This window comes from Cavia porcellus, unplaced genomic scaffold, assembly GCF_034190915.1.
Source record: "Cavia porcellus strain 051 isolate PalLab524CR breed Dunkin Hartley unplaced genomic scaffold, mCavPor4.1 scaffold_7, whole genome shotgun sequence".
NCBI classification, from domain to species: domain Eukaryota; kingdom Metazoa; phylum Chordata; class Mammalia; order Rodentia; family Caviidae; genus Cavia; species Cavia porcellus.
Window position 1 is genome coordinate 68,209,285 of NW_026947490.1, and position 22,582 is coordinate 68,231,866.

At 50.9% G+C, this 22,582-nt stretch overlaps 1 protein-coding gene across 11 annotated transcripts in view; it reads right to left on the reverse strand.

Annotated features, from left to right (window-relative positions):
- Frmd4a (FERM domain containing 4A) overlaps nucleotides 1–22,582 on the reverse strand; it is a 561,761-nt gene that overhangs the window by 31,838 nt on the left and 507,341 nt on the right. For 9 of the 11 annotated variants that reach the window (XM_063253783.1, XM_063253785.1, XM_063253781.1 and 6 more), the window contains 3 exons: nucleotides 18,449–18,525; nucleotides 14,235–14,373; nucleotides 7,654–7,795 (listed from right to left, as the gene is read on the reverse strand). In XM_063253783.1, the coding sequence (XP_063109853.1) occupies nucleotides 7,654–7,795; nucleotides 14,235–14,373; nucleotides 18,449–18,525 (358 nt within the window). Of the gene's footprint in view, nucleotides 1–7,653; nucleotides 7,796–14,234; nucleotides 14,374–18,448; nucleotides 18,526–18,716; nucleotides 19,067–22,582 lie in introns of those variants that run through there. The other 2 variants (XM_013151298.3, XM_013151297.3) reach the window with 2 other exon arrangements.

The window sequence follows — 22,582 nt, forward strand, 5'->3', positions numbered from 1 at the left end:
CAGATGTATAGGTTTGTGGGTGTGATTTTGGTCAGTGCTTTATATAATCGCTATGATTACTGCTATCAAAATGGCCCCCAAAAAAGCAAGAAAAGAAGCTGAAGGAGGAAGGGAAGGTAAAGAAAACAACCACAGCCGGAAAGAACACCGTCCAAGAAAAGAGAAACAGACAAGTTTAGACCAATCTGAAAAGGCTGAATCCTCATGACCCAGAAGCAGGTCCTAGCAGGCTACAGACTGTCCCAAGGAGAGAAAGGACACCAGAGCCAGGTTCCTGATCCTCCTGTGGAAGGGGCCTCTCTTTCCAAACAGCAACCACCTCCCACTCCGTCCTCCCTTCCTGCAAACCAAAAAGGTGTCCACCTGGATGGAGACTTGGACAGTCTGAAACTGTTCCTGGTAAAGATTTTATAACTTCTTGGTGTATACACTAGGAAAATGATTGGTGTTCCTGGTAAATTTTGCACCCTTTTTTATTATGAAAGTGTTAGTTAAAGGGTGCTTTGAGAGGTTTGGACTGCATTATGGGTATTCCATTATTTCTTATGAGAACAGTCTTGATTCACAACCAACTTGAGTAATAACCACCCTTCGAGAACAAATTAAGTTCATAAGTTAAGGGTCCCCTATAAAAAATAACTAAAGGGTTGGGGATGTAGCTCTGCGTGAAGGCCCTGAGTTCAGCCCTCAGTTCCACCACCGAAAACAAAACTAAACCAAACCACCACATCACCAGAGAGACAGACTGAATGTTTCATTCCAAGCTAGGAAGTCATTTTCAGGGAGTGTTTGGAAATCCCTTGATGGAACCAGCCAACACTGTGGACAGTACTGGAGACCATGGAACCACCTCTGTTGTTGCTGATGTCCACTTTCCAGATGTCAGACCAGGGGGCAGCTGCACACAGCCGGCTGGAAGTGGAAGGATGCTGGGGGAAGGCACAGCCCACTCTGGGCCAACCAGTGGCAGGGGCTGCTCAGGGTTGCGGTGGAGAAGCCCCTCCAGTCATGCAAAGATCCTGTGGCTCAGCTGTGGATACAGGGTGGTCCTGCTGACTGGGGTGGGAACACTGAGGACCAGGCCACTGGCTTCAGAGAGTACAAGGGGCACTCCTCTCTCTGGAAGGAAGGGGAAATTCAAAACAGGCACTGCCACCCAAAAGAAAGTTATCTGATATCCTCAAGACAAGGCAGGAAATAAGAATGTGTGTGTGTGTGTGGACTTCTAGGGGGAAAATAGAACAGAAATAATAATGATAATAGAAAACGCATTCCCTGCAGGTCTGGAAAAACTGTAGGGAAAAGTTTCTGTAGACACTGAGGAATGAATGTGGGAGGAGGTCTGAACTCTCTTTTATGATAAAGGGATATTTATTTCCCTGACAAATCCTGGAGGATGAATTCCTTACATCAAAGAAGTCCCAGGAGACTCAGCAAACAGTGCCACATTGCAGACAGCAGGATCATCGAGGGTCTCTGGGGACTGTCTTGGTGGGTCTCAGTGTGATTCTCGGTGTAAAGAAGGCATGCATGGAGAACTTTTCATAGGGTGTAGAAATTTTAGAAATAAATCAGTCATTTCAAGGGGACTGAAATTGAACTCTTTGAGAAGCAAGTGATCTTGGTGACAGCTAGGAAACGTGAGGATAGCTCTGCTCTCTGTGGAGAGCCCCTGTCTCCACTGTTCCTGCACCAAAGAACGAAGGGTACCGGGGTCATTTAAAGAGGCCAAGGATAGAACAGATTCCTTTTTAAAAAATGAACAGCATCTGGCTAGATATCTAACTGAAACAACAGTCTACAGCTAACTCCTACGGTTCCCGTTTTTTTTCTTTTTTCACTGCACTAGAGATGCAACATTAGGCCTTCACATATGCCAGGCAAACACTCTACCCCTGAGCTGCATCCGCAGACTTTCTTACGAAGTTGCCTAATCTGGCCTTGACTTTGTGATCCTCCTGCCTCGTCCTCCTGAGTAGCAGGACTACAGGCATGCTGCCACCCGTTCCTTAACCTGGAAAGGAGAGAGTTGGCCTTTCTGGCTCCAGGGTTGTTGCTCCATCGCAGTTTGAAGTCTTAGGGCGTAACTATGAGCCTCAGTGGTCCCAGTGCAGGGGAACTCAAGACAGAGCCCACCTAGGTGGGAGCAGAGCAGCCCTCCAAGAGGCCAGAGAAACAGTTTTCCCCTGATGCCTAGTCAGAGTCACAGCTTTGGAAAGTCATTCCCTTAGAGTCCGCGTTGTCTATCTGTCCTATTTCTCCTTAGCAGGCAAATACTCCTTCACTAGTAACACCCAAGGATATAAACACAGCCGTAGAACTGACTTTGTTAGGGTTCCCCTCCACCCTTTATTTATTTTTCCTAAAATAGGAGCAGGAGGAGAAACCATTCTGTCTCCACCTCAACTTCCACTCAGCGAGCCCTGTTCAAACGAGTCCAGAAACATCCATTGCAGGAACAGACTGTCCACGGCCTCAGCACACGGCCTGGAGTAAACAAACCCTGGGCACCGGCTCCTCTGGCAGAGCCTGGTGGGCCGGGCCCAACAGCGAAGACAGGGTATGGCCAAAGTGAAGGCCCCTGGAATCCTGCTCATCGTTAGACCTAAAAGGAGGCAACAGCTGGATGATCACAGAGAACTCAAAAGGCTCAGGAAGGAGACACAGTAGGGGCAAAAACAAGGAGAAAGGATGCAGACAATAGCAGAATGAAACAAAAACACTGTGTGATTTACACCAGGATGGGCAGAGCTGGCTGCAACTGGATCCAGAGCTGGCAGGCGCCCATCAGATCAGCTCTCTGTGCCCAGCGGTGTCAGACAGCCAGCACCGCATTGTTACGTTAGTTATTAATAAACCTCCACAATGGGAGGAAGTGCTGGCAGCAGGGTATGGGAATGTGGGAGCAGTTGCGTAAATCGGCGTGGACGGGACCCAGGCGAGGCTGGGCCCGCAGAGCGTGATGTGTTTTTCCCCAGAACAGAAGTGGATGCGGGTTTGTATTTTTACTGTGTTTAAATCAAAGATCCACAGCCACACTCTTCATCGTCCTGTGGGTCACACTGAGGATGACTCAACTGCCCCTCATGGAGCACACAGCCAAGCCCTCCTCAGGCACAGGACGTGTTGCTTTGTTTTGCCCTCACAATTCCATGCACCGGGTTGCTTTGTTTGGTGTCCCTGCATTTCCATTCAAGAAGCTCACAGCCACCCCATCCTTCCTGCTAGTTACATTTTGTTTGAGTGGTGAATGCAACAAGCCATCCTGCTCTGCAGAGCACTGGTACTTCCTAGGGGGTGCTGTGCATTTTATTTAAAAATCTTGAGAGCAAAGGTCTCCCCCGACCCTTGCACTGGCACTGAAGTGCAGTGGTTCTGCCATGCAGACCCCTGGAAGGGGCTTAAGCAGACCTCAGACTTCCCGCTTGCAGATAAGCTAGAGCCAGGCTCATCGGCGACAGAGACAGATGAGGGTGGGTAGTTTTCATTTTGTTATTTCCTCCCTCTTCCTCAATCTTTCCTGGGATTTCAAGCAATAACAACGGGAGGGAGGAATACACACTTTGAAGATCCCACAAAAAAGGATTTTGAGGTCCTTTAAAAAAATAATCCTAGAAACATCTTAACGAAATGGTGTGAAGTCGTATCTGTGAACGGAAGTGTGTGCCCAGACGCAAGGGGCAGGAGTCTCTAAACGCAGAGGTGTATCAGGTTTTATAGAACACAGCAGGTAAACCGTCCCAGCTTCCTCCCTCTCCAGTGGTGGCAGCCACGCACAAACAATTGATCCCAATACAACCTGCAGCTCTGATGGGATGGATGGGAGACCCCTCCTAGGGGTCTCCACAAGCACCTGCACGGTGCCGGCCTCGGCTCAATTTCTCTATGACTTTTTGGAAAGCAAGTCCCCGGCTCAGGACACTAGATAGCATGGACTTCTTCAATAGGCATCAGTGACATTTCTTCATTTCTGTACCAGCTGAGGTCTCAGACACCATGAATAGGATTCCCTGATAATTACACGCTCTTAAATAGGAAATTGCCTTCACAGTTACTAATAGCATAGAGATAATTTTTCTCTGTTTTGCGTTAATAAACAGGATGGAAACTTTGCAGAGAGAGGTCTGAACTTTTAAAACGCCATCGGCAGTACCTAGCATAGCTTGGGAGCTAGAACAAATGTTTAAATTTTTTTTTCTTTTTGTCTTTTTGAGGGTCTCACTATGCAGTTCATATTGGCCTTGGGCTCACTCTGTAGCTCAGGCTGGTCTCAAATTTGCAAATGATTCTCCTGCCTGAGCTTTAAAAAAACCTTTTTTAAGGTGTGGAAATAGAGGCCTAAGCCCTTGCATGTGTTAGGCAAGTCTTCTACCACTGAGCTATATCCCCTGCACTTATCTTTTATTTTGGGATAAGGGCTTACTGAGGGCCCGGGCTTGAACTTGTGATCCTTCTGCTTCAGCCTCCCAAGTAGCTGGAGTTACGCATGTACCAACATGCCTTGCTAAAACAACAACAACAACAACAAAAAAGAAAACAATGCTTATGCCATAGAGATATTACAGGGTGACCGCATGGATCAGTTATGGGGATAGAGGAGGGCAGACGATGAATCAGAGACAAGGACAGAGACCACTGCGTCGGAGTCTAAGCTGACGGGAGTGACCTTGGGCAGTTTGACACCGGCCTGACTGGGGCTCACAGTACAGTGTGGGGAGGGCTCTCAGAAAGCCTGGAGATTCATACACTAGGAACGTGAAGGATTCTGCTAATTGACTGACTGGTTGATTGAACTCAGTGTCTACACACCGCGCTACACCCCTAGCAGTTTTTACTATATTCTGAGAACCGTCTTTTCTCATTTGTCAATTGCCCAGGCTGGGCTTGAACTCAGGATCTCCCTGCCTTGGTGTCCCAGAGTGGTGGGGTGTAGAACATCTAGGACTTGTGATCAGTGTGTTTCAAACGTCAGTTCCTAACTGTGTCTCGAGCACTTAGCAGTGCTAAGGAAGAGGATTTTCACATGGTGACAAGGTTCTCAACACGCTGTTAGGAACTTTTATTAGACACCAGTGAATAAGAATGGAAAGGAGAGAAAGCAGTTATCAAATCAGATACTGGATGTGACACATTTTCTGACTTGGAGCTTGAATGCAAGGTCAGCCACATGTAGCAAAGAGTATTTAAAATCAGGACTGTCCTGTGATGGTGTGGGGGTGTCCTATCTGTGGGGGCAAGTGGCAGGAAGGACAGAAAGCAAGGGGAGGGACATCAGGCAGCTCCCTCAGTTCTCAGGCAGGGGCTGGGTTTCCCCGTGTGGGGGATGTGGTACGGATCCTTCCCGGGTGGGGCCGCCAGGGCTCTCCCCAGCCTGGAAAGACCGAGGGGCTCCCGGAGGGAGGACAGATCTCTTGGAAGTTCCCTCTGTGCCTGCTTGGAAGGCTTCCTGCTGGCCCCTCCCTCCATTGTCCCCACCAGTTTAGTCACAGAGCGTGGGCTGGGGCATCCCCAGGAGCCTGACTCTTGGCACTCAAAGGTGTTTTCCAGGCTTGGACCTGTAGAGCTCAGAGAGGTTGCCCTGCTCCCTGCTCTAGTCCTGGAGCCTTCTCCTCCTGCCATGCTTCTTCTTACCTTGAGAGGCAGCAGCAGAAAGGACTAGGGGGTGAAACCCACAACTGGAGGCCATTCTGCAGTGGCCTCTGCTTCTTCTACCAACTCCTAACCCACCTGTGTGGGGCTCCACCATTAAATTACGGAACACTGAAGAACAGCTTTCACATCTTGGGGGAAAGACGCTTAGGAGCGTGACCAAAATATACGGGGAATAGTGAAAGAAATACTTATTACAGTAAAAGACACATTGTCATTAGTCCGCCTTAAAATTCTCCCCTCACTCGGAACACATTTATCTCCTCATTCCTGTCACTTTCTGAAGCAGCTCTGAAGTCTTCTTTCATTGTGTCTTTACAAGATGTGCTCACAAATATATGGAACGCTGCTACTGAACGCCATCCAAGGCCTGTAAAGCATACTGTGCGTCCTCCTCCACCTAGTTTACTGGATCAGCTGCTGTGCAACTCCCCAAAGTCAAAAGGGCCATGAGAAGTAAAGGTTTTGAACTGATTCAGGACACTGATTCAAGACACCCATTAAGAGAACTTCCAGAACTGCTTCAGAAAGTGGCAAAAATGATGGGATAAGTGAGGGAGATGAATTGCAACTGGTCTCTTACTATAATAATTTTTTTAAAGTTTAAACATCTACCATATTTTTCAGTCCTACTCACCACCTCATCAACAGCTGCTGACAAGTGACAGCTTTGGGCCCCTGGAGGTGGCCTCACAGGCAGATGGACAGGACACAGGCATGGCTGGGTTCCATGACTTTAAGCTTTTATCTCTTCTTTGCAAGAAGAGTGGCTCTTGAGTACAGTGCCTAGACCAGCAGGCACCGCCTGAGAACTTGTTGGCTATGCAAACTCATTTCTAGCCTACTCCAACCCACAGAACCTTGGGGAGGGGGGACCCCAGTATTCTGTGTCCATCACTCTCCAAGCCGTTCAGATGCACGTCTAAGAACCCCTGAGCTGGAAGAACCTCAGTGGTGGTGTGGGCCAGGTCCCCTGGGCCTGGCTAGGAGGCCGGAGAGCTGAGCCTGAGCCCATCTAAACTGGAGCCTGAGCCTCTGGGTCCTAGCAGGGGTTAGGAAGACTATTGTATGTTGTCTAAAAGACAAACAAGGTGCTGGCTTTGGCTGTCCCTTGGGCATTCATCAGGAGTCTGGGAGTGGCTGTAATTCCAGGCAGGGGCTTGACTCTGAAGTGCATTCTCTTTGATACAAGTGGCAGCACTAATACAGTCTACCTTGGAAATCTCCAAGTCTCAGGAAGAATGATCCTTTAGCCCTGTTGTTTGTTTGTTTGTTCTTTAATGGGGCCCCAAACTCAAGTAATTTTGGTGGATCCATTTAGGGCAAACAATATGTGAGCGTGGAGGCCTTGGAGAGCCTTGTCTGTCCCCCACACCCTCCCAGGCTGAGCTCCAGGAAGTGCATAAATCCTTTCCCCACTTATTTTGATATAAACTTTTTCCTGGCAGTGACTGAGGACACCAGCCCAGAAACCAAAGAGAGTGTTTAGCTCGCCTTCCTCTTCTTTTTCCTTTTTTAACCTGTTGTTGTTGCCTGTAGACATGCTATATAATTATAGAAATGACCCAGAAGGATAGGCGGGGTGAAGATATCTCCCTGTTTTCCAGGATCAGAGGCAAAGCATGTGCATGCCGCCCCCATGGGTCAGGCCTGGGGAGTGACTTCTCTCCATTTCCAGCCCTGCCTCCCTCCCTCCTTCCTCCTCTGCCATCGTTCAGCGACGGGCATTGCTGCCCTTAAAGCCATCCAGAAAGGAACTCTTAGAGCTTTCCTGTCCCTCCCAATGCTGAATGACCTGCCCATCCGCACAGAAATCACACAGACCACATCTCCTCACTCTCAGTGACAACGGGCACTTGTATTCTGTCACCCCGTGACAGCACACTTGGCTTTTCCTACATGAGAGACAGTAGTCTACACCTTTTGAGCCCTGAGAAGTGCCCTCCTGGCATCTGCCCTCGGGTGTCTGGGTCAGTGGCCCTCTGTGCTCACACCCAGGCTTACCTGAGGACAGCAGGCTGCCACTGCTGCCACTGATGATCTTGCCCTTGCTCCCCATGTTGGCCAGCTTGGAGGTCTTCAGTGTCCCTGTTTCGGTCAGGTCGATGGCAATCTCACTCAGACTCCGGGCTGCATGGATCTTGGACTGGAAGGAAAAGACCGGCAGGTTATGGAGGGCACACTCATCTCGTAGCGGGAACAGAAACCCCTGCTTGATCAAAGTCCCAAGCATCCTCCAGCCTGCAGCTGTGTCCGCAATCCATCTGCTGGTCATCACAACTCTAAGGATGCAGCCGAGGGTTCGGTAGGCTGCACTGTGCACTGCTCTAGCAGGGGATCCAGGCTCTGGATTTGGGGGGGAGTTACTCAGTCACACTGAGCCTCCTCTCCCTCAGTGTAAACCAGGGAAGATGTCCCGCCATCCAGGAGTGGGTGAGGGTAAGGAGGCAAGGAGCGTGTAGGGCACTAACTCTCTCCCCTCTCCTCCTCTCTCCTTCCTTGTCTTCCTCACACATGGCAATCAGGAGAGGTGTGCTAAAATAAAGGAAACAATAATTTCTAACTTTCTGACATATGTAAAAAAACCCCATGAATTCCAATACATTTGGTAATGACTGGAGCCTCATCAGATGCTAGTCATGTGACACAGGACATTTAGAGATGAAGAGTCATTTAGAGATGAAGTCTGGACCTGCAGCCATGGCGAACATGACAGCAGCTCACTTGGGTGTGGCTCAGATGCAGATGTCCCCTGCAGCCTCCTGTGACCATAGGTGGGGCCTCTGGAAGGTGGAGGAGCTATAGCCAGCTTGCTGCTAATGATACGGGGGAATGACACTCCTGACCCACTATGTCCGTGAGCTCGTGGTCTCTAAAATCGAAGAATGAATTTTAGGAACAACAGAGGTTAAGAGAAGAATGTATGTATTGAGAGAAAGAAAGCTTCTGTCCAAGAGAGACAGAAGGGGTCCCGATTGGGTTGCCCAGGACTGTGTCTTTTCCAGGGACTTTTATAGAGTAAAATCAGGGGGCGAGACGGGTTCAAGGTGGGGAAAACTGGGAACTCACAAGGCAGATGGGCATAAGGTGGGACAGAACTAAGGTTAACCAGTAAGATTAATAAGTCAGGCAAAATTGATTAAATTGGGGACAAATGGGGGAAGTAAGTCACGAAGAAAGCGGGCATTCTTAGCACTGACTCTTCCCCTTGGGGGGTTGGAATGGTGACTCCTGGCTTCCTCAGGGTGATAGGGAACTAGAATACCAGTCCTAGCCAGATACGGTGGTGCCCTCCTGTAACCCCAGCACTTGGGAGGCTGAGGCAGGTGAATTATGGCAAGTTCGAGACCAGCCTGGGCTACAAAGTGAGCCTGAGGCCAGCCTCAACCGAAGAGTGAGACCCTGTCTCAAAAAGACACACACACACACACACACACACACACACACACACACACACACAGAATATCAGTCCTTAGGATATGGGTGCATTTGTTTGATCCTTTGTCTTGAGGCCTGGCCCACAGCAGCAGGAGGTGCCTGTCTCTCCCACAGTTGCAGGTGTCTGGGCTTGGGCTCTGGTTCCTTTGAGGACCCAGCCCTGTCTCACTGCCTGCCATATTTCTAACTAACTCAGCTGCTCGTGACACTAGGAGTGGGCCTGGTGGGACAGGTAGGTCTCTGTAAGGTGGCCTGGAAAATTGCATCTTCTGTCCCATCCTCACTTGACTCTGCTTCCTGAACGCATGGCAGGAGTGGCCGTCCTTCACCAAGTTCTCCCATCACTCCTTTCTGCCTTGGGACCAGCCAACTACATGAGCCAAAATAAAAACATGAGCCAAAATAAATCCCTCCTTTAATATGTGGGTGTCAGGTATGGAGTCCTAGTGGAAGTGACTAATACTCTTAGGAACCCCCTTAAAGCACTTCACAGGTGTCGTATTTCCATTTGGATGTCTACATACATGTTCCAGAGTTGTCATGTTGTGGTTCCAACTCCGCTTCACTTTGCATATTAATTTTTGCCACTGGGCTGACAGTCACAGTGGTGAGAACAGTTAGGAAAGGGCTCTGTACTCACAACTACGTTTCCAGAAGTGACTGCCTGTGCTAACACTATCTGCCTTAGTTACCAATTTTCAACGTGGGAAATGTGCTTTTGGCATTTTGTTTTTATCTTTTTCTTCACAAAATCAGGGTTTGCTCCACCGTGAGCATCATGAGAACAACTGTCAATGATGGTGTAACCCACACACTGTTCCTCCACATCCTGCCTCTGGCCAGGGGCTGGAGCCCATCAGAAAGGACCCTGTGAAGGTCACAGTCCTGGTTTACAGCTGCTCACACCTGGACTGTGTGTGCCTGGAGCACGGGTACCGGGCAGGTTCGCATGGAGGGGTTGTGTACCATGGCCTCCTCACCCTGACCTGCCGTCTCCTTGCCTGGTGCCAGCCTGGACCCTCAATTGTCCGGCAGTGGCTGTCTGGGCCCCTGAGGCCTTGCCCTTCCTCTAGCCTTGATGCTGTTGACCACACTGGTGAATGATAACAACTTCCGGTCTCCGTGTGCTTTCCTGTTAGCAAGACGAAATCTTTGGGCCAAAGGAAGTGCTGAGACTCTGCTTGTTCTGCTTACTTGGTGCAAACTGTCTTCCTTCTCTCCCTCCTATTGTTCCTCTCTGACTTGTTTATCCTTTCTAACCTCAAAACTCAGTTGACTCCTCACATCAGGGCACCCAGCTCACAAAGCAGTCCCAGCTGCCAGCCCTGCAGAGCTCTGGCTTGCCACAGAGGCAGGAAAAGCCTCTGTTTCTTTCTGACCGGCGTATCAACAGCACCCATCTGGCTGGTTTATCTACCAAGCGAGCACAGTGAGCACAATCCATTACTTCCTTCCCTTCTGCCCTAATCTTTTCTTTTACCAAGACCTCTGCTTCACAAAAGGAGCTCGTACTTACACAGCTGTGGAGCGATGGCTCCTGAAGGCTGAGGCCAGCACCAGACAGCCCTGAGGGCCATGCTCTGAAGGTGTGAAAACCTAACCCTGCCTCTTTTAACTCATCACTGGGGGCCTCTGTGACCCTCAGAGCCACACGGCAGAAGCAGGGTTAGGACCAAATCAGATAGTGCAGATTGAGGTGATTGCAATAGGAGGAGGCTATAACTTAGAACCTGAAAGAATCTGCCAAAATAGGTGGTGTTGATGGCTTGACCGGGGTTTTCAGGCTCTCACTAATTACATGGAAAAGCTGTCCCCTATCAAACCCGGCCATTCCTGCCACACATCATTCTCACAGGCGGAAATCAAAAACCTGGACCAAGCAACAGCAGGTGCCCTCTCCCAGGGGGGTTAGCTTCTTAGAAGCCTTAGGATTTTCCAGTCTCTGTGGAACTATCCCAGCGACCCCACAGACTCGGTGGGCGTGGAGACAGACCTACAGGGAGATGAATGCTGGGGGGCAGGTGAACACTGTGGGGGACCCTCCCCTCACAGTCCAGCCCCTGGACCAGCCCTGAAGAGTTCTCGAGCTTCGGAAGGCCTGCTCGCTCTGGGGTTTGGCCCTCTAGGCATTACCCAGGTTCATTACTGGTATGCTATGGGCAAGGTTTTAATTTTCCTTACTATGCTGAGTCTTTTTGATTCTAAATGAAATAAAGAATAGCTAACTAGATCAGGAAAAAGGGGAGAAAGGGAAAGACCAACAGGGAGGAAAGATATTTTATCAGGGGCCAATTCCAGAAGCCCCAATCTGAGTTCAGAGGAAAAGTCTGATGTTTCTTAAAGAGTGTAAACATTCAAATATTCCCCTCCTGAGTCCACAAGGCATTGCTTGGCTCTGGCTACAGCGGTTTCTAGGGTCCTGCTGATAGTGCTCTGACCTTTGGGGTCAGCATATCTAAGCTACAGTTTTAACTAGTAGCTGCCCACTTAGCTTCTTTTTTTTTTTTTTTTTTTTAATTAACTTTTTATCGGTACCAGAGATCGAACTCACGACTGCCTGCTTGCAAGGCAGGTGCTTATGCCACTGAGCTAAATCCCCAGCTCCGCCACTTAGCTTCTTTTACTGAAGGAACCCCGGACTCAACCAGCACAGCCCCCCGCCTCTGCTGTTGTTGGTGCAAGGGTCCCTTCACACACGTGTGTGCAGAACTGGTAGGGGGAAGCACGGGAGACCACTTGGCCACACTCCTGCAGGACTCACTTAGACCGCACTTGTCTTTCCGGGGTTGATAAACATCGCTCAGGAGGCCTGGGTTGGGCTGAAGCACTTCAGAGAAAGGAATGGTTGGCACAGCCACACACAGCGGAGTGTGAAACCATGCCAGGGTGCCAGCCCACACGAGCTGTCCAGAAGTATGTGCAGCATTTCTCCCTGCCTGCTGGCCCTGCCTTGCCCAGACACTGTTCTGTCTACCCGTGGGTCACACCGCTGCTCTACACAGAACGGCCTTCCAGAAACAAATGGTGTCATCGTGTCATTTTCTACTAAGCATTTCATCATCTCTGATGTAAGTCAGATACTTTTTAGAGAATTTCAACTTGATGCCACATTGGCCAGGGTGCAGTATGTTAGATTCATGGTGATGTTAGTAAAAGACACACATGTTTCCTAAAGCAACTTCACAAACACTGGGTTTCTGACCAATTCCTGATTTAGGCAGGAATTCCTTCTTCTCTTTTCTAATTAGGAAAGCAAAGCGTGTAAGACAGAAGGCTGCCCAAGGTCACAGTGTTGGGAAACACAGTCCCCGGACTTCCTAGTGGGGAACTTGGCCATCACCCATCTCTGGGAGACAAAGAATTGATTCCCAGCAGAAGTGCAACAATGTCTGTGAGCCTACAAAGCTTCTTGGGAGAAAATTCTCCTCTCAGCAGTATGGGCATTTCCTTTTGTCCTCAGAGTTACTGAGATGGACAGCAGAGGTCTTCCTGGAGCTGTGGCATTTGGATTGGCTCTTAAAAGACATTTCTTACTAAGTGACCTGAGGTTCACTTGCGGCACAGGTGGCTGGGATAGGAACCTGCTGAGCAAGGCTTTCTGCATGCACAGTAGGGCTCTCTGAGAGTGCAGCTGAAAACCTGAGAAAGGCCACTAGAATAATTGGGAAACTCAACGCAGGAAACTAGCATGGGTCTCAGAAGACTGTGGACATTACTGTTCTGGGCAATGTGCTAGTTCTGGTTCCCTCTCCAGATTGTGGTATTGGTGTATGGGGGGGTCTGCCCTGAGGAGGAGCTGGCAGCGGGTGCAGGGGAACCGCCCAGCCTTCTACCCTTACCACCCCTCACCACCCAGTAGAGAGGATGAAATCAGTGTCCGAGGCTGCCAACCTCCGCCGAGGAGCAGAGCACGGGCACTGGCCCTGCCTCGCCTGCAGCCGGAGGCAAAGCCCTTTGGCCCAGTCCCTTTCTGTGTAATTGAGCTGCAGATTCCAGTGCCAAGGCCTATCATCCCCAGGACAGACGAGGAATAACTCTCATGAGTCCCAACCATGAAAATACTACCTCTGTGCACTCAGTCACGAAGGGTCAGGAGAAGATGGAGGAGAGGAAGCCAATGCTGGCCAGAGGAGACAGTCGGGCCACAGGGCACAGGCCCTGGTGGAAAGCTGAAACTGGACCAAAGCAGTGGCTTTCCATCTTCCTGTCTTCTCTCACTGTCTTTCTCTTATCTCTCCTTTGACCCCAACTCTCTCCTCCACGGAATGAGAAACCACACACGAAAGGGAAATGGGCAAAAGAGAAAGAGCTCCTGAGGGCCCAGGGAGGGTCAGGTCCTTCCTCCTCCTCCTCCTAGAACTCGCACAGCCAGCAGGAGAGGACCCCTCATGGCGCTGGGACCCACTGCTCTGCACTGCAGCCACCCAGGTCAGAAGGGTGCTGGGGCCACCTTGGCAGAGCCTGCACCTGAGCAGAACGAATGGGAGTGGCAGGGGGACACAGAAGGGAGGGAGGAGAGGGGCTGGGTACTGACAGAAGCGTGTGAACCAACACTGCGTCATTCTCCCACCCACCTGAGAGTGCAGAGTCCAGGCTGGGGCCCCGAAACCTCCCTGGACGAGGAGGATTGTTTATAGTGCCCCAGGCTCCAGGTCTACCTCAGGGAAACAGAGCGGTTGCTCTGTTTTTAGTTTTCATTTTTCCAGTTTGGCATTTTAAAAAAATGAATTTGGCAGTTAGAAAAGCCTGGAGGGTTTCCACAGCAATTACCCTAAACAGTTAGGTGGTGTCTACTAGTGGAGAAGAGATACTATTTTTTTTTTCAGAAAACAAAACAAGATACCAGTATTTAAACACCCCAGAGGGTGGCTCCTTGCTCCTAGCAGTTTCCTGAGGTCCCTGAACACCTTCAGCATCTGCTGGAGGGCTTTGCCTGGCTGCAGTGGCAGCTGGAGCCCCTGAAGAGGTGTAGGATCTGTTCCCATACAGGCCTGGCCTGCTCCTCCCACTCGTAGCCCCAAGAGGCTAGTCTGCACCTGTGTGAGTCTCGGGCCAAGGACGCGGCGCCTCCCCAGCATCCAGTTCCCATCCCTAAACTCCTACCCCGAGGCCAGCTCCCAGCCTGGAGGAAAGGTTTGCCTGCTTACCTTGCTCTGCTTTCTGTCCAGATAGAACTGGTGTTGGCTAATAGCCATAGCCCAGATGGACTTGATTAACGCTGGACACGCGTACCACGTGTGCACTGCGATGCCACTGTGCCCAAATGTCCTCCTGGTCACCGAGGCCCTGGGAAAGCAAGAACTGCAAGTTTCAATCTCTTTTATGACGGGAGAAATTATTTATCAGTCAACAGCTTGTAGTGAGAACCCACTGGATTCACTCCCTGGCGAGAAAGTGACAGATAAGCTCACACGAAAACCTAAACGCACACACAGGGACCCACGCGTGCACACAGAGACACCAGCCGCCCAGGGGCTGGAATCTGGCTCAGCCTCTGCCGTGCATGTTGGTCACTGCAGGTTACTGGGTGGTCCTTTCCACCCCCACCTCCTGGAACTGAGCCAGGACGACTCTCAGAGCAGAACAGCCTTTCACAGTGCTTCTCATGAAGCAGGCAGTGCCATCTGTGGCGAAGAGGAGCACATTCTGTCCTGGTCACCACTGGCCTCATCACTGTAACTCTACAATCCTCGAGAGGTCCACTTATTAATTTCAGATACATTTGGACAACAGGAGGCTGCGATGGATCAGGAGAGCGGGCAGAGAGAAGGGAACCAACCGGTCTGCCTGACACTTGCAAGGCCACAAGGAGAATCATGGACAGAGGAGAGTGAAGCAGAGCCGAAAAAGGCAAACAGGAGCCTCGATCTCAACAGAACCCACACATTAATGGGGTGACGTGGCTGTGTCCTTCCTGAAGTATTTTACAGGACAGGCAGATTATTATGAGACCAAATAAGTTCTGAGGGCATGTGTGTCGGGGCCGCGGGGGAGGCGTGGGGTGGGGATGGGGCACCTGACCCGTGCCAGAAGGAAAATGTGCACTCTCAAGATTAAGATGTCTAATCGGCAAGAAATGGGTGTGCAGGACTTGTGAATGGAACCTTTTTTTTTCACAGAGGATTTTTCCTCAAAGAACATTCAAAGCCATGCCTATCATCTTTAAGGAGAATTCAAATTCGGTGATTAGAAACCTGATCCTAGGCAGGCTTTTTCTCCCTTTGGTTCAAACTGAAGGGAAAAATGCCAGAGCACGAAAGAGTTGAAGATAACTGAAAAGAGGCAGACAGAGAGTGAGGAGGGGTCCCAGAAGGTCTCTGGTTTTGAGAGGAAACCAAGGTCTGCATGCTCAGTCTGGCTCCTCCTAGGAGAAGAGCGTGTGTGTGTGTGTGTGCGTGCGTGTGTATGTGTGTGTGTGTGTGTGTGGCTGTTTCCCCCAGAAAAGCTGAGGCAGAGAAGAAAGGCGACTTGAATATCTTTTTGCACGGGCAGCACTGGTTATAGAGGCTACAGCTTCTGCTTTTCAGGTAAAGTGAGTGAGAAGTCAGGTGACTCATCCCCCAGAGACAGGGCTATTCATGGGAGCGCCTGACCGCATCCTCTCCCGCTCTCCTCCAGACCCATCATTACTGTATCTCCTCTCCTCATCTCCCCTTCAGGGCCTTCCCACCCCACTGATTTTTCTATGTTGCCTGAGCCTGAGATATGAAATTGTATGGGCAAAACCCACGGAATATAAAAATGGAGGTAGGTTCACAGTTAGGCTGTACAGAGGGCAAAGTCCCAGCACATCCCATGTCCTCTGGGGGAAGGACGAGAGGGGAAGGTTGGGATGACACCTGTCTCAGTCCGCTTGGAAAGCACTGTTGATGCTGAGTGCCACCAGAGCCTCCTCTAAGGTCACTGTCACTGTGGTCAGTAACCACAGTGGTCAGTGTCTGAGAGCAGCTGGCCCACCCCGCCCTGACTATAAGGTGGTAACAACCCCTTTCCTGGCACAGGGAGCAGCTGAGAGTGGACACATGTAAGGTACAGTGCTAAGACAAATGGTGCATGTTCCAAACAAGCAGGCAACCAGTAGTGGGATGGCACTTTCAAGTGTGCCAGTGGCCACGAGAAGGCGACTTCCTGAGCCAGGAGGCCTGGCAGTAGTTGGCTCCACCCCAGACCAGCTGACCTGAAGCAGGACCCTTCCCCTGTGTGGCAGGAAGGTGTCATGTGAGCCTCCACCTCTGACCTCCCTGCCTGTCCCCAGGTCAACACGTGTCCTTTGTGCCCCTTCCTGGCAGGCCATGGCTTTGTCCATGTGGCTGCCTCAGGTAAAGTGCACCCACCTGACATGTTTCGCTCCCGAAGTGCCCAAGGCACCTTTAAGTCCCAGCTCAGATAGCCCCTGCCCATGAGGCCTCTCCCAACCAGGCAGGCTTTGGTGTCCATGTCAGTCTGTACCCTTGGACACCTGGTGCACCATGCAGCTGCTGAGAAGACACCTCGTACACCTGGGACACTCTCCCCAGGTATGGGGCAGTAGGACAGTGCATGAACTCTGGCCCTGGGCTCCTGGGTTCCAACCTTATCTGTCCCACATACTAGCTTGGTCATCTGGAGTAGGTTCCATCATTTCTGGGCCTCAGGTTCCCACATGTAGAACAAGAGTGACTTATCTTCTGGGTCACAGTGAGGATCCAGTGAGAGAAGGACTTCGGGACACTGATGAGACTTCCTAGGGGTCAGTTCCTCCTCCTGCTGCTCTCCCCAACTCTTTGAGAAGTGTTTTAAGGATGAGGACCCCGCCTCCATCTTCCTTCTGTGCCCTATCACGTCTACCACAGTGTGGACACAGAAGTTTCTCAGCATATATGTAAATCCTTTTGTCCAATAAGCTAAAAGCCCACTTAAGGGGGCCATAGGGGAACTTTGGACCCTTCCCCAGGCCTTGGGAACATGAAGGGAATTTAGCATTACATCACTGATTAGGGAGATGGGTGCAGAGAGAACATACAGCCCACACACATGCACGTCTGAAGGATTTGTCCAAGGTGCCTGAGCAGTGGAGCTTCGGACTGACTGACCACAGGCATGGAGAGTTTGTCTGTTTCCTGTGCTCAGCTCCCTTGATAATCCAAGTTTTATTTACTCTATCAAGTGTCCCCTTCTGCATCTGACCCACTGGGCTGGAATGCATTTCACTCTTTCTCTGTGGAAGCGTCTCCTCTTGTCTGCCTAGCCATCCAGTCTGACAGCTCCTCCGCTGGTGTGTTGCTACTGGCATTCCTGTGCAGATGCATCCCTGAGCACTCTGTAGAGGCTCTCTGTGACCCTCTGGGCTCAAACCCTGAGTGCCTTGAGACAAGGATCCTCCTGCTCACCTCCAACCTCTGCATCTGTTTGCATGGATGCAAAGCTCCAGAGCATCAGGGATGGGTTCTCAGACCCCACAGAGGCCGTTCCCATGCAGATGACGGCACGGGGCAGAGCATCTCTGCCCAGGCTTATCTGGGTCTGCAGGAGGGAGGCTTCTCACTGTGTCAGAGCTCCTGGGAGGCACCAGTCACCTCTGCTCAGAAGTTGCTTGGGGCCAACTTTCTTCCAAACCCAGGGTGGGCACTAGTGGCATCTAAGCCCACCAGCGCTCCTGACAGCTTCTGGTCTTTCACTGTCTTCCCAGGGCTGCTGGGGTGCTGTCAGCCTGTTCTCAGGCCTAAGGCAAGCGATTCCCTGTTCGGTGTCAGGCCTGGGTCAGGGAAATGTGCTATGTTTCCAGGTTGCTACAACTTTAGGGCAAGGACTTCAGCAAAGAGGAGAAGCAGCGGACAGGGGCTGTGGACCCCTGGGTGCTGGTGGTGACTCTGTGGCCTGGCATCTGACTGAGAGCATGGAGTTTTACCCTGTGTTGTCTGGGGGACAACGTGGGGGAGAGAAACTGATAGTATTTCTCTCATATTCAGCTCCCCGAGTGCAACTGGACACAACTGCTTTGCTAACAGAGTCTTTCTGGTGTGACTGTCCTATCTGAGTCTTTCAGGAGCTCTGACCAGAAAGCTTTCATCCTTGTCTCGGGAAAAGCTTCCTACAGAGACTTCGGCTCCTGCCCAATTTAACCTGCCATTTGTTACAAAGTGCCACAGTTTTCCTCCAGTGCTCCAGGGACACACACACACACACACACACACACACACACACACACACACACGGCTGGACTCACTGTGTCTACCAACACACACATACAAAACAAAGCTTTACTGTCTGGTTTGAACTGTTTCCCACGATTCCCCGTCCTCTCCTCTTACCCCAAACCGAACATGAACACTGACAGTGCAAACTCCAGATTATCAATAATGTGCCAGGCACTCTCACTCACCTGCGTGGGTCATGAACTTCCACGGAAAACTTCTTCTCTCTGAAATACAGGTTTTCCAACTGTCTCCATTGGAATATCTGGACAGAAAACAGTGCAGTTTAGGCTGAGGTGTGGTGGCTTTGCTGGCCGCTGTCCCTTCGTTCCTGGTTAACTTTCGCCAGCTGGCAGTTTCCTTATCAGAGCAGACTGTGCAGTTGTTTGTACCTCCTCCTTGCCTTGCATTGAAACACACACACACACACACACACACACACACACATACACACACCAGAGCAACCTTCCGCTCAAAACCAGGCACCGTGGGCGTGGATTCTCCCGCAGGTTTCTTAATAGAGCAGAACAAGTTCTTCCCGAGTTGCTCCCCTTTGGTTTGCCTTTGTTGGCTTCTCCAAGACAGTTCCCAGCTCTGCAGACTTTTCCCTCCAAGGAGGGGGAAGGGAGGGAGCGGGCTGCGAGGGAGCGAGAGGGAGGGGGAGCAGCCCAAGTAGGGAGCTCAGAAGGGAGCGGTGTGGCCACCGTGCCTGTGCTTCCTCCCCTCCAGTGCTAAAGTGGGAAGGCGGTCAAATTCCCAGCCTCCCAGCGGGACTCCACTTCCTGCCTGCTAATGTGCAGGCCCTCTGCAGCTCGGAGGGCGGAGGCTGCCGGGACCTCAGTCCGGGGCAGGCAGCTCAGGATCACAATGGGAGCCTGTCAGGCCCATTCTCCCTGCAGCACAAAGGGAAGCTTTCCACGGAGCTGTGGCCAGGATCCTCCCAACAACAGAAGCACCAGGGAGCCCCTAACCTGAGAACCTGACTGCAAGGCTGGGAACAGTCAGGGCTGTATCCCATCGCTGTAGGGATGGGGCTCATCTTGCTGCGTGAAAACGAAAGTTACTTAGCCCTTTGGAAGGGTCACAGGAGGATAGAGTTATGTGCACATATGATTGTGTTTATACTGATGGATGTGTACCCCATTCCATGCACTCTGAATGTGGGTTCATTTTGCTGAAATAAGGCAGAACAGGAATCCTAGTCTTGTCTTCCCCCTGGGAATATCGATTTCTCCCAGGGACCCCCCCTCTTCTCTGTCCCATTGAGGTATAGAACATGCTTTTCAGAGTCTCATTATTCTCCTGACCCTGCCTGACCTGCCAGTGTTCCCTCCACCTTGAAGATGTGAGGGTCAGTTCCCTGTGTCCTGTCAACCCCTTGCCCCAGGCCCAGGGTGCTGATTGTCAATGCTTGGCCAATGGATTCCTTGCCCAAGTTAAACTGGGCTGGAATACAACAGCTCTCTAGAAGGGTTGCATTTGCTTATCTTCCCTCTCTCCTCGCTGGAATTGCAAACTCATTTTGTCTGCACAAGAAACAGGAAGGGGGCGCCTACTGTCTCTTGTTACACAGCTGCTTCTTTTGTCCACAGCTCAGAGTACATCTTACTCCGGTGCTTGAGGAAACTGTACTTCTTTTCAAGTTCAAGGACAGCAAATCCTTGATCTAAAGCCCCGCACTGGCTCAGGCTGCCTCCTCCTCCGCAGGGCCTTTGCCACTTAAATGCACAAATGTGCAGCTCAAGCTTCCAAGGTAGAGGCCGCTCTGCTACTTAGAGCATCTCTGTGAAAACATCCAGAGCTCTTGTCTGCTCCCCGGGGGTCAGGTATTTATGGATTTCACCACAGCCATAAAAATACCTCATAGCCGGCAGGTGGTACATACAGTGGCGTGGCCAGGCACCAAGGTTTTGGGAACCTGCCTGCATCTGTTTGAATCCAGACTCCCAAACATCCAAACTGCTAGACCTTTGGCAAGGTGCGCCATTCCCTTTGGTTTTAATTCCACCCATCTATAAAAGGGCAAGAATGCCCCTCCAAGGGGGAGCTTGGTAGTAGCTCAAAGTAAGCACTCAGCAAACTCAGGTCTTCCTAGGATTCTACATTGTTCTTACTTCTTCCAAAGCTTGGCCAATAAAAGAGTTACTGCAGAGCATCTGAAATAATTTTTAAATTTCTTAACTTGGGGTTTAGAAGAGTAAAATTATCAGCTGGAAACATTAGAGTAATTCTAAAAGATTCACCATCCTTGCTCTCTCTCTTCCCCTCCTTGACTCGGTAAGGTGGGGCCCTGGATGGGACTGGCTCTCTGGGTGTGTAGCCCAAAGCTCTGCTGCTGCTATCTGAAATCTGGATACGTTGTCATTGAGGGCCCTAGGCTGCCACTGTGCACCGGCCCTGCTGATGACACAGTGCTGGCCGGGTGCTGACTGAGCTGAGCACCATGGGTGTGTCTGATAGACAGACCCAGGAAGGTCGGTCTCTCCAACCCCACCAAAAAGAGGAAAGGGAGCCACACAAGGCTGAGCATGTGAGAAAAACCCCTCACACGCTTTTGTGCTTTCGATCTGAAGCCTTCTCTCTGCCTGATAAAGAACCACTTAGCACAAGGCTCAGAGGGTTGGCTCCTGCTCCCCACCCTCCTTGTGAAATAAAACACAAACCAAGCCTCTGCTCTAAGTGGTCCCTGATGCTGCTTGGTGTGGAGATCCGCGTGCCTGCCAAAGGGCCCAAACAAAACCATCTGGCTGCCGTGGGCTTCTCTGCGGCCACTGCGGCTGCCCATGGGAAGGCTTCTGCCGCTGGCTTCTGTCCTCGGCGGTGAACCCTGGAGCCCTGGCTCCCAAGCATGGCCTCAGACGCTGTTCCATGTGTGGGCATTTTATAGCAGGGTGCAGAACAATGGATTCCCCTTGAAGTCTGCTGTAAGCACCGACTTGGTTGGTTTTTATTTTTTGCCTTAAACACTGGGAAAAGAATGTGAGGGCAAGGTAAATGAGTAGCTTTCCAGCACTGGCTTGCTGCACAGGAACAGGAGCCCTGCACACGCGGGAATGCTGTGTGCAGGGTGGGGCGGGGCTGTTAGCTGGGAGCAGGACCATGGAGGCAGCAGGGTCAGAGGGCAGGAGCGGCTGCATTGGCCACCATGTTGGTGGCTGTAATGACACTGCACTGTCTTTGTAGGATTTGGGACATTTCTGCTCCTGCACCCCTGTACCCTACAGCTTGGGGCCCCTGATTACACTGCCCTGAGGCTGCCAGAACAAAAACAACACGCAAAACAATGAACAGCAGCACTTGCTCCTGCCTTCCTCTCTCCTCACTGGGAAAGGTGGGTGCTGGCTGCTGGTTCCCAGCAGCCCTGGGCTGCCTGTGCAGCCCTGGGTTCTCCCTCTCAGACTGGGCTGTCAGCGCAGTGGTCAGCACCTGCCACTAACGAGAAACATCTTTGTGCTGTGTGACGCCACATAAAGACACATCAGACACTCCCGGTGATTGTCACATGACTTGGCCAGTTTCCCAAGGGCTCTATGACTCCTACGGGCCAATCAGATCCAAAAGCTAATTAAAAGCTCAACTGTGTAGTTCAATCAATAATCAAAGGATTTATTAATTAATGCCTATTAAATCAGCAGCTAGACATCTTTAAGAAGCTCTGCAAACACTGTTTCTTTGATCATCTCACATCCCCCACACAGAAAGAGTGGGAAACTTTCCTGGGGAAAACGAGGTCCAGTGAAATGAGGGGGAAACCGCCTAGGGCCACACAGCAAGTCAGTGAGGGAACCAGAAATAGAAGCCGAGGGCACCTGGTCCATGACTCCAGCCTCTAACTATGCTGCTTTCCCCAGAGCCCACCAATTAGTGGGAACAGCTCTCACTCATTAATGGGTGGTTAACTTACACTGAGTAATTTTCACAAATGAGCACCAACGCGACTACAGGCACAAAGTAGAAAACCAAATTTTCTAGCCCTCCACAATGGCTCTGCTTTCTTTCCGGACTGTAAGTGATGATCAGAGTTGCTTTCTTTACTTGAGACCTAGCTTTGTACATAGCGTTCACCTCAGTACTTAGTAGCTTTCGGCCAAGGACAGCCTGACCTGGGTACAGTGGTGCACGTCTGTAACCCTAGCTACTTGGGAGGCCGAGGCAGGGAGATTACAAGTTTGTGCTCAGGCTGGGAAGTTTGGTGAGATCTTGTCTCAAAATAAAAAGGGCTGGGTTTGTAGCACAGTGGTAGGGTATTTGCCTATAATGTGTGGGATCCTAGGATCCATTCCCACTATTTCAAAAAGACAAAAGCAAAGCAACACAACCAC